This window comes from Cervus elaphus, chromosome 18, assembly GCF_910594005.1.
Source record: "Cervus elaphus chromosome 18, mCerEla1.1, whole genome shotgun sequence".
Lineage (NCBI taxonomy): Eukaryota > Metazoa > Chordata > Mammalia > Artiodactyla > Cervidae > Cervus > Cervus elaphus.
The window spans coordinates 109,983,391-109,997,675 of NC_057832.1; the positions used below are offsets into that span (position 1 = coordinate 109,983,391).

The 14,285-nt window shown below is 41.4% G+C and overlaps 1 protein-coding gene across 5 annotated transcripts in view; it reads right to left on the reverse strand.

Annotated features, from left to right (window-relative positions):
* Positions 1 to 1,216, reverse strand: part of BRAF (B-Raf proto-oncogene, serine/threonine kinase) — a 162,358-nt gene extending 161,142 nt beyond the window's left edge. For all 5 annotated transcript variants that reach the window (XR_006334923.1, XM_043872315.1, XM_043872314.1 and 2 more), the window contains exon 1: positions 872 to 1,216. Coding sequence is in view for 4 of the 5 variants with exons in the window: in XM_043872315.1 (XP_043728250.1) it covers positions 872 to 997 (126 nt within the window). In the remaining variant the exon portion in view is untranslated. The remainder of the gene's footprint in view (positions 1 to 871) is intronic.
* Positions 1,217 to 14,285: the final 13,069 nt, after the last annotated feature.

Sequence of the window (14,285 nt, forward strand, 5' to 3'; positions counted from 1 at the left end):
GGAGCAGGGGAATGAAATATAGGGCCTCAACAAGACTAAGACGAGAGGGGTGCAAAAAATCGTCTTAAGTAGAAACTGAGGTTAGGAGCAGGCAGGTCCGACCACTGGCAAAGGAGAGGGGAGGCAGGTGGAATTGGGATGGGGATTACCAGCTGGAGACACTGACAAACATTAGGAACCGGGGGTCTGAGGTCGGGATGGAAGAAAGAACGGAAACACTAGCACTTAGGATTGAAAAAGTAGAGGCTAGATCAAAACCATTAGCTGGTTAAAACAGGTGACGAGAAACCCTCCCCTCCGCCCTAACAAGTAGAGAAGCGGAGGGAGCGCAGCGGCCTGAAAAGGGGCAGAGTCGGGGAGAGTTAGAGAATGATGCGCCCATCTTCACCGTGACCATGTAATAATTACACACAACGTTAACTCGGGCTGGGGTCCCGGCCCCGGCTACTAACCCACGTATTTCACCAGGATGCCGGCCCCAGCTCTCCCACCACCACCACCACCACCAAAAATAAAGAAAACATCCAGGAGATGCGAGGCTGGCTACCTTCAGCCAGCCTTGACCTTCTCGGACCAACCCCGAGTCTCGCCCCCTATTGATAGCCTCCTGCTCCACCACGGCTGCCCGAATCCCTCAAGCCCAGAGCGCGGACCAGGGAAACCCCCCCTGGGCCATTGTGTGTATTTACGTAGCGAGCTCCTGCCTGGCGGGGAGGGACAGGTGGGGAAAGCCAGTCTCTCAGCCCGCAGAGCCCCGAGGAGAAGGTGGCTGAGGGCAACCGGAGCCCCCACCGCCACCTCTTTCCCCCAAAATAAACACTAGTCAGCCGAGCCCCGAGACCGGAGGGGTGCAGGGTGCGCCGGCACTCACCTCCTCAGGAATGGCGGGGTCCGCAGTCGAAGAGGCCGCGGCGCCGGCCTCGGGCTCCATGTCCCCGTTGAACAGAGCCTGGCCCTGCTCCGCGCCGCCGCCGCCGCCGCCGCTCAGCGCCGCCATCTTATAACCGAGAGCCGGGCCCAAGCGACCGCTGCTGGGCGGGGAGGGGGAAGGGAGGCGGAGGGCGGGGGGAGGCGGAGGCGGAGGACGCGGGGCGGCAGGGAGGGACGGCCCGCGCGGTGTTGGCGATGGGAGGGCGCCTGGGCCACCTCGGGAACCGGCCTGCGGCCCCCGGCGCAGCTGAGCCTGAGGGGATTGGGGGAAGGACGCTAGGCCGGGGGTGGGGGGTGGGGCGGGGGCAGGGGGCGGAGACGACTGGAAGTCGCCGCGGCAACGGCGTCACCCGCGTGTCACGGTCGTGACGTCACCTGAGGTGCGTGACGTGATCCTCGGAGCGCCCTCGCGCCGTCGTCAGGGGAGGGTGCCTACCCCTCCTGCCCACCCTCCTCTCCCACGTTTCCTCCGCTCGGCCGTTTCCATGGCTCCGATTAATTCTCTTCTCCTCAGTCCTAAACCTATTCTGTGTTGTCGGATTTACTCGAAGAGGAGATTGGAGAAGTTGAAATCCTAGAGGGAGGAAGGCGGAAAGCCCATACTACTGTGTTATTTCTATTATCGTTACAACGAACGTCTCCGAGTCATAAAAATAAGACTCGAAACCCCGAGGTTGCTACAGCCAAGCAGAATTTGATAGAAATATATTTAGGAAAAGCCAGGTTACCAGAATGATGCTTGGATCCTTTTCATTAAAGGATTTGGCCTGTCAAAGCGGGTCTAAATGGAAGTGCAAAAGCTTTTTTTTTTTTTCTTACCATCGTTTAGGAATGAAATGTTTTAGTCTGTTTTTCGTTTTCCAGATTCGTTCATTTAACAAATGGAAGTGGATCACTTCCCATGCACTAGGGCCTGCACAAGGCATGGAGCATTCTGGACATCTGAAGCTTCCAAACTTGAATCATTTAATTTTCAAGAAAATCATTCAAAATATTTTAAATACTTTTGTGCAGTTCATAAACAGAATAGCCCAAGGCATTCTGTATGCAAAATATGCGTGAAAACGAGAGGAGAGGTAAATTACCTTTGAGAGGTCTAATTATAGATTGGAATTCGTTAAATCTGGCTTATTATTAAAAAATACATTTATGTGACAAGAAGGAAATATGCTGGGGAAAAAACTTAAGAAAGGGAAAAATCAGAGTGAGAAGCAGTGAGAATTACTGTGAACTCCTGATGGGGTACAGGTAATCACAAAATAACTTAAGCATCAAGTCATGGTATGCTCTAAGTGGACTACCCATGGGGGGAAGTCACCAGTGACCTTCTTGCATTCACCATGGTTCAGGAGATAGAAGACTGTCCTATTGACATCTGATGCAGGATGTCTGTGTATATCGATAGAGTCAATATGAGCCCAGGAGCTGATCATTACTCCCAAGGTAAGGACTTCTGTGTGAGGCTTCTTGTTTAATCAGAATGCTAATATTCCCCTACATTGAAAAATAGGGGACAATAGGGAAAAATTAGAATACCACCTATCAAATGAGCATAGTATTCTCTGTACTTTTCTTCTAAGTAGAGAAGTCTCTTTGAGACACTAAATTTAAATCAAAAGATGGCTTGACAAAGTAGTGTAAATGAGGATGATGGTAGAGGATGATGGTAAAGGATAATGTCATTGAGCTATACAAGTCTAAAATGCCCTACTTTATTATAAGGAATTCTAAGCAGAGGAACATGGAACCAGCAGCCAATCATAGCACCTTTCCCCCTCGATACCATCAGAAATATAATTGGCAGAGTTTTTATTCTCTAATAGTCCTGTCCTATTTCATTTTTAAAAAAATCAACCCCTAGAAATATTACATCATTATCTCACTTCTTCATAGCATTAAAACTCCAGGATTTTTTTCCATTGGTTGCACTTTAAAGTATAACCTTCTTTATCTGCCACACTCTGTAGATCATCTCCTATTTTTTCTCCACAGAATGGGGTATCTCGTCCATTTAATATTTATTCTTGTTAGCTTTTGTTTATTTAGTATTTTCTGACTTCATCATCAAATTCTGGATATATCTTCTTTGATTTCCCTAAGCCGTTCTAAAGACCCACAGAATCCAGATGGGAAAATATAGTGGAAAGCATAAACTTTGGAATCCAAAGATTAGTATTTTAGTGTCAGCATGCCACATCTTGGCTATATAATCTCAAGGCTAGTTAGCGCAAATCCCTGTTTGCTGTTCTTTCAGTCTCTAAAATGAGGGTAATGATAATGCCAGTCCTGTCTGTCTGTATCATTGTGAGAATCAAACCTAATAGGTTTGCCCTTTATAAAATATAGTCACCCTCTTGGTCAGAATTCAGGCAAGGCATAGCAGACGTGGCTTATTTCTGCCCCATGATGTTTGTGACCTCGATTGGGAAGATTGACTGCCTGGAGGTGTCTCAGTGGTGAGGAACTGGAATCATCAGGAAGCTGATTTCCTCCTATCTCTGATGGTTGAAGCTGGGACCATAACTAGGGCAGTCAGCCAGAATTCCTCCCTTCAGGTGGCCTGAGCTTCCTCCTAGCATGGCTGCCTCAGGGTATTGAGACTTCTAACAAGGCGGCTGAGGGCTCTATACCCTCGGGTTCCTGTAAGCAAGGTGGAAACTGTATTGCGTTTTATGACCTAGCTTTCAAAGTCACACAGTATCACTTCTGCTACATTTTATTGGATACGGGTGTCACGAAATCCTTCCCAAATTCAATGAAAGACACGCCAAAGAATTTACAGATATATTTCATTTCAGACAGATCATGTTTAGAATAATGAACTAGCTACTCTGTAGAAATGGCTACCTACCCTCACCTTCTCCAGAGGGGATTCTACACTTACACTCTCCCCCTTTAATTACAGAGAATTGCCGAGACATATCTCAGTATGGTCATGAAGAAGCCTTTACCTTCTTTTTTTTTTTTTTTGAAGACTTTACCTTCTTTCTTTAGATTTGGAGGCCTCCACTGTTTGCAAAAATAAATGCAGGTCCTTGGTCTTTGGACACAGCCTCTCTCGTCTTGGACATTTCCCCGTAAATCTCAGTGCTGACATAGACAGTGGTGATGTGCTGAAACCCTCTACACAAAACAGTGACACTGTGTTCTCGGAGACTGTAATGAGCCAAGCCAGTTTGTGTTGAGCAGAAACAGAAATAACACCTCCCTTTTGTGTTATAGCATGCCATATGGGCATCAAAGCAGTATTATCTTGCCTTCTATAGTCTTGCAGACATTTTAATCAACACAGTTCTTTTAGCTTTTGCTCACCGTCCGCTTGGGGTCACAAAGAGTTGAACATGACTGAGCACGCATGCACATCCCCTTTCCCCCTTCGACATTCATGTTTCCACAGAATGCTGGAAAACAATCTAGGTGAAATACACTACTCAGAACATTGCTCCAGTGGATGACTGAGACAGTGTTACAAAGCCTTGCTGCTATGTCTGACCCTCTCTTCCCTGACTGTGTGTTTGTTTCCAACTGGTGATTCTATCCTGAAACCTGCATTTCAATAGACACTGAATAGTCCCATCCATCAGCCAGACTTAACCACCCAGGTCTCATCCCTCATGAGTGTTGTCAACTACTGAAATCTGGTAAAAGGCTTCTAGGAAGCTTAGAAACTCCAACCATGTTCAGTGCTGTATAGCTAATCTCAGTTTAATATTTTCTTTATTAATCAAGGTCATCATTACAAATAATACTTCCTGTGTTGTTTAATAGTAGATTACTCTCGTAAGTATTTAGGTGCACATAGAAAATAGAAGCAGAGAATTGATTCAGCAAAACGTTCCTGCTGAGAGACACTTCGAATCTCATCTCTAGAGTTCTAGAATCTCCTCAGATACTTTAGTGAGGGAGACTTCAGTAATACAATACTCTATTCAACTATAACTTGAAATCCTCCTCTTTGTGACATCTATATCCTGATCTAAGTTTTGCCTTATAGAAGAACACAGGATGAATCTGTTTCTTATTCTGTGTAACTGCTTTCAAATATTTGAAGGAAGTTCTCTGAAGGCATTTTTCTCTTCTTTCTGTGTACTCTTTTCAATGTTCCTCTTAAAACGTGGTCCTGTGAATTAAACACGGTTCCAGATTTGGTCCAACTAACAAAGAATAGACTGTCTCATTGCAATAATCTAGGAACCATGCATTTGTTAATATTATAAAAAAATCATATAAGCAACCCTACCCCATTATTCTTACATAGGAAGCTTACAGTCAACAAAAAAACTTTTGTTGTTTTTTAAATAAAATGTTATTGCATCAAGTCTAGGTTTTCAGTCATTTTAGCATTGGTCATCTCTTCCACTGAAATTCTGTTTCTCAGACTTGTAACTCTTGAAGGAAGATCTTGCTTTTTAATTCATGAAATTTGTTAAATATTATATTCTAACATTTAACAGGACATTTATATAAATATGTTATTTAATCTTATAACATCTTGCTTATACTATCCTTGGTCTTGTTAATTAGATAGAGCTCTTTGGAACATTCTTTGTGAATTTGGTAATATGGGGTGCTGAATTTTTAACGTTTGCTTTTATTTCAAGGTATAGGTGTAGCTTTCCATATCAGATATGGGAAATTATCTATATATTGAAAATAGTACCTGATAAGGAATGGGTCATAGCAGAGTGGAGGAGATTTGGTGGGAGCAGGACTTCCCTGAGTTACCTGAGTATACCTTTTAATATGGTTTTACTTTATGAGTGTAAATAAGTGAAAAAGTACAATCTAAAAAACTAAATCTAATTTCACATCAAATTAATAACATCACTATATGGAGAAAGGGCTTTCCTGGTGGCTCAGATGGTAAAGAATCTGCCTGCAATGTAGGAGATCTGGGTTCAATCCCTGGATGAGGAAGATTTCCCTTGAGAAAGGAAAGGCAACCCACTCCAGTATTCTTGCCTGGAGAATTCCATGGACAGAGGAGCCTGGAGGGCTATACTCCATGAGGCTGCAAGGAGTCGAACACAACTGAACGACTAACACACATACAGATAAAATGATTAATGCATTTCCTGACTGGAGACTATGGTGGATTTACTGTGTTAAATTATCTCAACTGGACCTGTTTCCCAGAATCCTCTTACATCCTTTAAGACCTGCTGACCATCTCCTTAAGCATATCCCATTGTTGTTGGTCAGTCACTAAGTCCTGTCCAAGTCTTTGTGACCCCCATGGACTGCAGTATGCCAGCCTCCTTTTCCTCCACTATCTTCCAGTTTGATCAAATTCATGTCCATTGAGTCAATGATGCTATCTAACCATGTCAACTTCTGCTGGCCCCTTCTCCTTTTGCCTTCAATCTTTCCCAGCATCAGGGTCTTTTCCAATGAGTTGATTCTTCATGTCAGTGGCCAAAGTATTGGAGCTTCAGGATAAGTCCTTCCAATGAATATTCAGGGTTGATTTCCTTTAGGATTGACTGGTTTGACCTCCTTACTGTCCAAGGGACTCTCAACAGTCTTCTCCAGCACCAAGTTCGAAAGCATCAGTTCCGTAATGCCCAGCCTTTTTCATGGTCCAACTTTCATATCTGTACATGACTACTGGAAAACCATAGCTTTGACTATACAGACCTTTGTTTGCAAAGTGATGTCTCTGCTTTTTAATATGGTGTCTAGGTTTGTCATAGCTTTTCTTCCAAGGAGCAAGCATGTTTTAATTTCATGGCTGTAGTCAACATCCACAGTGATTTTGGAGCCCAAGAAAATAAAATCTGTTACTGCTTCCACTTTTTTCCTTCTGTTTGCCATGAAGTGATGGGACAGGATGCCATGATCTTAGATTTTTGAATGTTGAGTTTTAAGCCAGCCTTTTCACTGTCCTCTTTCACCCTCATCAAGAGGCTCCTTAGTTCCTTTTCACTTTCTGCCATTAGAGTGAATCATCTGCATAGCTAAGGTTGTTGACATTTCTGCCATCAGTCTGAATTCCAACTTTCGATTTATCCAGCCTGATATTTTGCATGATGTACTCTACATATAAGTTAAATAGGCAGAGTGACACCATTCAGCCTTGTCATATTCCTTTCCCAATTTGGAACCAGTCCGTTGTTCCATGTCTAGTTCTAACTGTTGCTTCTTGACACCCATGCAGGTTTCTCAGGAGGCAGATAAGATAGTCTGGTATTCCCGTCTCTTTAAGAATTTTCCACAGTTTTTTGTAATCCACGCAGTCAAGGAGGGACTTTAGCTTAGTCAGTGAAGCAGAAGTAGATGTTTTTTGTAATTCCCTTGCTTTCTTCATAATACAGTGGATGTTGGCAATTTGATCTCTGGTTCCTCTGCCTCTTCTGAATTCAGCTTGTACATCTGGAAGTTCTCAGTTCACATATTACTGAAGTCTAGCTTGAAGGATTTTGAGAATAACCTTGCTAGCATGTGAAATGAGCGCAATTGTGTGGTAATTTGAACAGTCTTTGGCATTGCTTTTCTTTGGGATTGGAATGAAAACTGAACTTTTTCAATCCTGTGGCCACTGCTGAGTTGTCCAAATTTGGTGACATATTGAGTGCAGCACTTTAACAGCATCATCTTTTAGGATTTGAAATAGCTCAGCTGGACTTCTGTCATCTTCGATAGCTTTATTCATAGTAATGCTTTCTAAAGTCCACTTGACTTCACACTCTAGGATGTCCGGCTCCAGGTGAGTGACCACACCATCATGGTTATCTGAGTCTTTAAGACTTTTTTTGTACAGTTCTTCTCTGTATTCTTGTCACCGCTTCTTGATCTGTTCTGCTTCTGTTAGGTCCTTATAGCGTCTGCCATTTATAGTGCCCATTCTTGCATAAAATGTTCACTTGATGTCTCCAGTTTTCTTGAAGAGATCGCTAGTGTTTCTGATTCTATTGTTTTCCTCTATTTCTTTGCATTGTTCACTTTAGAAGGCTTTCATATTTCTCCTTGCTCTTTCCTGGAACTCTATATTCAGTTAGATATATCTTTCCCTTTCTCCCTTGCCTTTCACTTCTCTTCTTTCCTCAGTTATTTGTAAAATCTCCTCAGATAACCACTTTTCTTTCTTACATTTATTTTTCTTTGGGATGGTTTTGGTCACTGCCTCCTGCACAGTGTTACAAACTTCCATCCACAGTTCTTCAGGCACTCTATCTACCAGATCTAATCCCTTGAATCTATTTGCCACCTCCACTATATAATCATTAGAAATTTGATTTAGGTCATATCTGAATGGCCTAGTGGTTTTCCCTACTTTCTACAATTTGAGCCTAGATTTTGCAACAAGGAGCTGATCATCTGAGCCATAGTCAGTCAGCTCTAGGTCTTGTTTTTGCTGACTGCATAGAGCTTCTCCATCTTCGACTACAAAGAACATAATCAGTCTGATCTCAGTATTGACCATCTGATGATGTCCATGTGTAGCATCATCTCTTGGTTTGTTGGAAAAGGGTGTTTGTTATGACCAGTGTGTTCTCTTGTCAAGACTCTGTTAGTCTTTACCCTGCATCATTTTGTACACCATCGCCAAACTTACATGTTAGTCCAGGTATCTCTTGAGTCCCTACTTTTGCATTCCAATCCCGCATGATGGAAAGGACCTCTTTTTTTCTATTAGTTCTAGAAGGCCTTGTAGGTCTTCATAGATCTGGTCAACTTCAGCTTCTTCAGAATCTGTGGTTGGGGCATATGTTTGGATAACTGTGATATTGAATGGTTGGCCTTTTTAAAAATTTTTTTATTGAAGTCGCTCAGTCATGTCCGACTCTTTGTGATCCCATGGACTATAGCCAGGTTCTTCTGTTCATGGGATTTTCCAGGCAAGAACTGGAGTGGTTTGCCATTTCCTTCTCCAGGGGATCTTCCCAACCAGGGATCGAACCTGGGTCTCCGGCATTGCAGGCAGACTCTTTATCGTCTGAGCCATCTGGGAAGCTTGGAAATAACCAAGATCATTCTGTCATTTTTTAGACTGCATCCATGTACTGCATTTCAGACTCTTTTGTTGACTACTCCATTTCTTTTATGGGATTCTTGCTCACAGTAGTAGATATAATGGTCATCTGAATTAAGTTTGCCTTTTCCCATCCATTTTAGTTCACTGATTCCTAATATAGTGATGTTCTGCTTGACCACGTCCAGTTTACTTTGATTCATGGACTTCCATAAGAGGGTGCATCTATCCCATGAGAGGGTCCAAAGTCTCTTCACCAAAGATGTAGGAAATGAATTTGTGAGGGTAACTTTTAGAGCTCTTTGGTGGCTCGCTTTCATAAGCCAGAAATGCCAGTAACTGCTACCATTTCTATGGAGTGCACTTTTAGCTGTGGTGGAGAGCACTGTCTTCTCCTACAGGATGTCCATCATGGGAGTTGTCATGAGAGCCCTGGGTGGTGAGAGTTTGACTTATATTGCAGTCCCTCCCTGTGGTTTCCAGCAGTAGACCCAGAAACACTGGTCTCACATAGACTGTCTACCCAGATCCACAGTTGCATAATATCAAATCCCTAATGTAAATAAATTATTTACATTTCCTAGTGCTTCTGCTTCTAATTAGGTACTTACTGGAAAAGAGTCTAAACACAAAATTAATTGCAAATAAATCTTTATTTAGATTTATTATTGGTAGTAATCTTGGTTTTGTAATTCTGAAACAGTTTGTAGTTATTGCAGCATAGAGCAAATGAGTACATATATTGCTATTGGGAATCTGGGTTCATACTGTGGAAAAAGTAGAAACACACATGGAGTAGGGGAATTTGAAGAAGAACGCTGTGGTGTTGTATTTAATTGGAATGTAGTAGTACTAACATAAGATTTAGGGGGGGGGAAATACATACACACACACATATATATACACACACATAGACATTCTATAATTTTTAAAAGAATATATGTTAGTTAATATAAGAGAAGAAATGATACAATTAGAAAAATACATGCTAATGAGTATATCAGTTGTGTAAAAACTTGCTGCTATGTAAGTGTTGTTGTTGTTGTTGTTCAGTCGCTCAGTTATATCTGACTCTTTGCAACCCCATGGACTGCAGCACTCCAGGCTTCCCTGTCCTTCACCATCTCCCAGAACTTGCTCAAACTCATGTCCTTTGAGTGGGTGATGCCATCCAGTTATCTCATGCTCTGTTGTCCCCTTCTCCTGCCTTCAATCTTTCCAAGCATCAGGGTCTTTTCCAACGAGTCAGTTCTGTGCATCAGGTGGCCAAAGTAATGGAGCTTCAGTTTCAGCATCAGTCCTTCCAATGAATATTCAGAATTGATTTCCTTTCGGACTGACTGGTTTGATATCCTTGCAGTCCAAGAGACACTCAAAGAGTCTTCTCCAACACCACAGTTCAAAAGCATCAATTCTTTGGTGCTCAGTTTTCTTTATGGTCCACCTCTAACATCCATACATGAATGCTGGAAAAACTGTAGCTTTGACTGTATGGACCTTCATTGGCAAAGATTGTCCCTGCTTTTTAACATGCTGTCTAGGTTTGTCATAGCTTTTATTCCAAGGAACAAGTGTCTTTTAATTTCATGGCCGCAGTCACCATCTGCAGTGATTTTGGAGCCCCCCAAAATAAAATCTTTCACTGTTCCCATTGTTTCCCCATCTATTTGCAATGAAATGATGGGACTGGATGCCATGATCTTTGTTTTTTGAATGTTGTGTTTTAAGCCCATCTTTTTCACGCTCCTCTTTCACCTTCATCAAGAGGCTCTTTAGTTCCTCTTCGCTTTCTGCCGTAAGGGTGATATCATCTGCATATCTGAGGTTATTGATATTTCTCCCAGCCATCCTGATTCCAGCTTGTACTTCATCCAGCCTGGCATTTCCCACGATGTACTCTGCGTAGAAGTTAAATAAGCACGGTGACAATATACAGCCTTGACATACTCTTTTCCCAATTTTGAACCAGTCCATTGGTCCATGTCTGGTTCTAACTGTTGTTTCTTGACTGCATACAGACTTCTCAGGAGGCAGGTGAGGTGGTCTGTTATTCCCATCTCTTTCAGAATTTTCCACAGTTTATTGTGATCCACACAGTCAAAGGCTTTAGCATAGTCAATGAAGCAGAAGTAGATGTTTTTCTGGACTTCTTTTGCTTTTTCAATGATCCAGCGGATGTTGGCAATTAGATCTCTGGTTCCTCTGCCTTTTCTAAATTCAGCTTGAACATCTGGAAGCTCTGGGTTCACATACTGTTGAAGCCAAGCTTGGAGAATTTTGAGCATTACTTTGCTAGCATATGAAATGAGTGCAATTGTGTGGTAGTGTTAATATTCTTTGGCACTACCTTTCTTTGGGATTAGAATGAAAACTGACCTTTTCCAGTCCTGTGGCCACTGCTGAGTTTTCCAAATTTGCTGACATATGGAGTGCAGCATTTTCACAGCATCATCTTTTAGGACTTGAAATAGGTCAGCTGGAATTCCATCACCTCCACTAGCTTTGTTTGTAGTGATGCTTCCTAAGGCCTGCTTGACTCCAAGATGTCTGGCTCTAGGTGAGTGATCACACTATCATGATTATCTGGGTAATTACGATCTTTTTTGTATAGCTCTTCTGTGTATTCTTGCCACCTTTTCATAGTATCTTCTGCTTCTGTGAGGTCCATAGAGTTTCTGTCCTTTATTGAGCCCATCTTTGCATGCAATGTTCCCTTGGTATCTCTAATTTTCTTGAAGAGATCTCTAGTCTTTCCCATTCTGTTGTTTTCCTTTATTTCTTTGCATTGTTCACTTAGGAATGCTTTCTTATCTCTCCTTGCTATTCTTTGGGACTCTGCATTCAGATGGATGTATATCTTTCTTTTTCTCTGTATATCTTTCCTTTTCTCCTTTCCCTTCACTTCTCTTCTTTTCTCAGCTATTTGTAGGGCCTCCTCAGACCATCATTTTGCCTTCTTGAATTTCTTTTTCTTGGGGATCATTTGATCACCACCTCCTGTACAATATTTCAAACCTCCATCCATAGTTCTTCAGGCACTCTATCAGATCTAATCCCTTGAATCTATTTTCCACTTCCACTGTATACTTGTGAAGGATTTGATTTCGGTCATACCTGAATGGTCTAGTGGTCTTCCCTACTTTCTTCAATTTAAGTCTGAATGTGTCAATAAGGAGTTCATGATCTGAGCTACAGTCAGCTCCTGGTCTTGTTTTTGCTGACTATATAAGCTTCTCCATCTTTGGCTGCAAAGAATACAATCAGTCTGATTTCAGTATTGACCATCTGGTGATGTCCAAGTGTAGACTCATCTTGGGTTGTTGGAAGAGGGTGTTTGCTACGACCAGTGCGTTCTCTTGGCAAAACTCTGTTAGCCTTTGCCCTGATTCATTTTGTACTCCAAGGTCAAATGCTATATAATTGTGTACAGCTGCCCCTTGAATAACACAGATTGGAGCTACACAGTTTCACCTATCTATAGGTCTTTTTTAATAATAAATTCTATAGTACTACATGATCCAAGGTTTGTTGAATCCACAGATGTGGAAATGCAAATATAGAGGAATTGTATATACAGAGGGCCAACTCTAACTTATACATGGATTTTCAAGTGCAAGGAGGGTCAGTGCCCTTAACCCCTGCGTTGTTCAAGAGGTCAACTGTATATCTTTATAAGTACTTATAATCTACATATCTTTATTTATTTATCTATACCTGTATAGAGTATATATGCATACTATATAGCTACTTTTGTGTGTGTGTATACATATGTATATATATGCATATATATGCTCACTTGTGTCTGACTCTTTGCCATTCCCTTGACTACAGCCCACCAGGCTCCTCTGTCCATTGGATTTCCCAGGCAAGAATACTGGAGTGGGTTGCCATTTCCTCCTCCAGGGTATCTTCCCAATCCAAGGATCAAACCCAAGTCTCCTGTGTCTCCTGCATTGGCAGGCGGATTCTTTACCACTGAGCCACCTGGGAAGTCCTGTATACATGTAAGTACTTATGTGTATATATATATTACATATAGAAGTATATAAATACATATATGTATATATATTGCATATAGAAGTATATAAATACTTATGTATATGTGTACTCTGTATTGATATAGATGTAGATTCATAGGTTGGTATAGATATAATTCATGGCTTGTTAGCTCTGCCCACTGAAAGAAGTGCCTAGGAATAGTAGTAAGCATATCTGGTACCTGGATCTTGATTTTGAAATGCCATTCTCCATTAATAATAGCATTCAGTTCAGTCGCTCAGTCATGTCTGACTCTTTGTGACCCCAAAAGTGGCATGAGCTTCTTTAAAAAATGGTTCATCCCTCTGGGACAGTAAATGTATAAACTGAGTTTGCACAGGATGTACCGTGTATATGCAAGAGCAAGGATATGATAGAATTAGAAAAATCACCATTTTGCAACCACCAGTGTGGTAATTAGTCTAGGTCAGGACCACGAAGAGTTGCTGAAACTATTATTGGGTAAAAAACTGCTGGGGAACAGGACAGTCTTATGGTTTCATAATACCACCGCATGGACCTCTTATTAATTATAAAGGGGAAGTGTATATTTACAATGGAGAGATCTGGGAGCCACTATATTAACCAAGTAATAAAACTTAGCATCACCATTAGGGGGACAGTTCACTATTATATAAGTCCTAATGCAGTGCATCGTCTGTGTTGTGTTTGGGTCCAAAAGTGTTCAACCTGAACGTAATCACGAGGAAACAATCAGAGCCAGAATGTGGGACATTATAAATATAAGACAACCAGGTCTAACTCTTTAAAAATTCACTATTGTGAAAAACAAAAGAAGTCAAGGGCAGAGGACTATTCTAGTTTACAACAGAATGAAGAGCTATAACAACCAAATGTAATACATGAAACTTAACTGAATCCTGGATAAGAAAATAAACTATGTTAGGAACAATTGGGAAAATCTAAATATGGGCTATGTATTAAGTGGTAATTTTGAATTAATGTTAATTAATTTAATTAATGTTAATATTCTTATTTCTATGAGATGAGTGGTGAAGTGTTTAGAGCTGAAATGTCATATCTGCAATGTATTTTAAAGTGGCTGAGAGACAAATGGAGAAAGAAATAAAGAAAGGGTGCAAATATTAACTGGGGAATCTAGATAGATAATGTATTTGTAATACTATTCTTTTAGCTCTTCTATATGTCTGTGTTGGAAGAAACAGTTTTTATTGTATAAAAGTAATACATTAAGTTTTACCTTCTTCTTACATGACCTGCCTAGGATCTACTTCTAATAAATCTTGTTTGAAAATACCTTTCCTTTTCTGACACACTGGAATTAAACCATTTTGTGTCGTGATTTATAGCCAATAAAAATTAT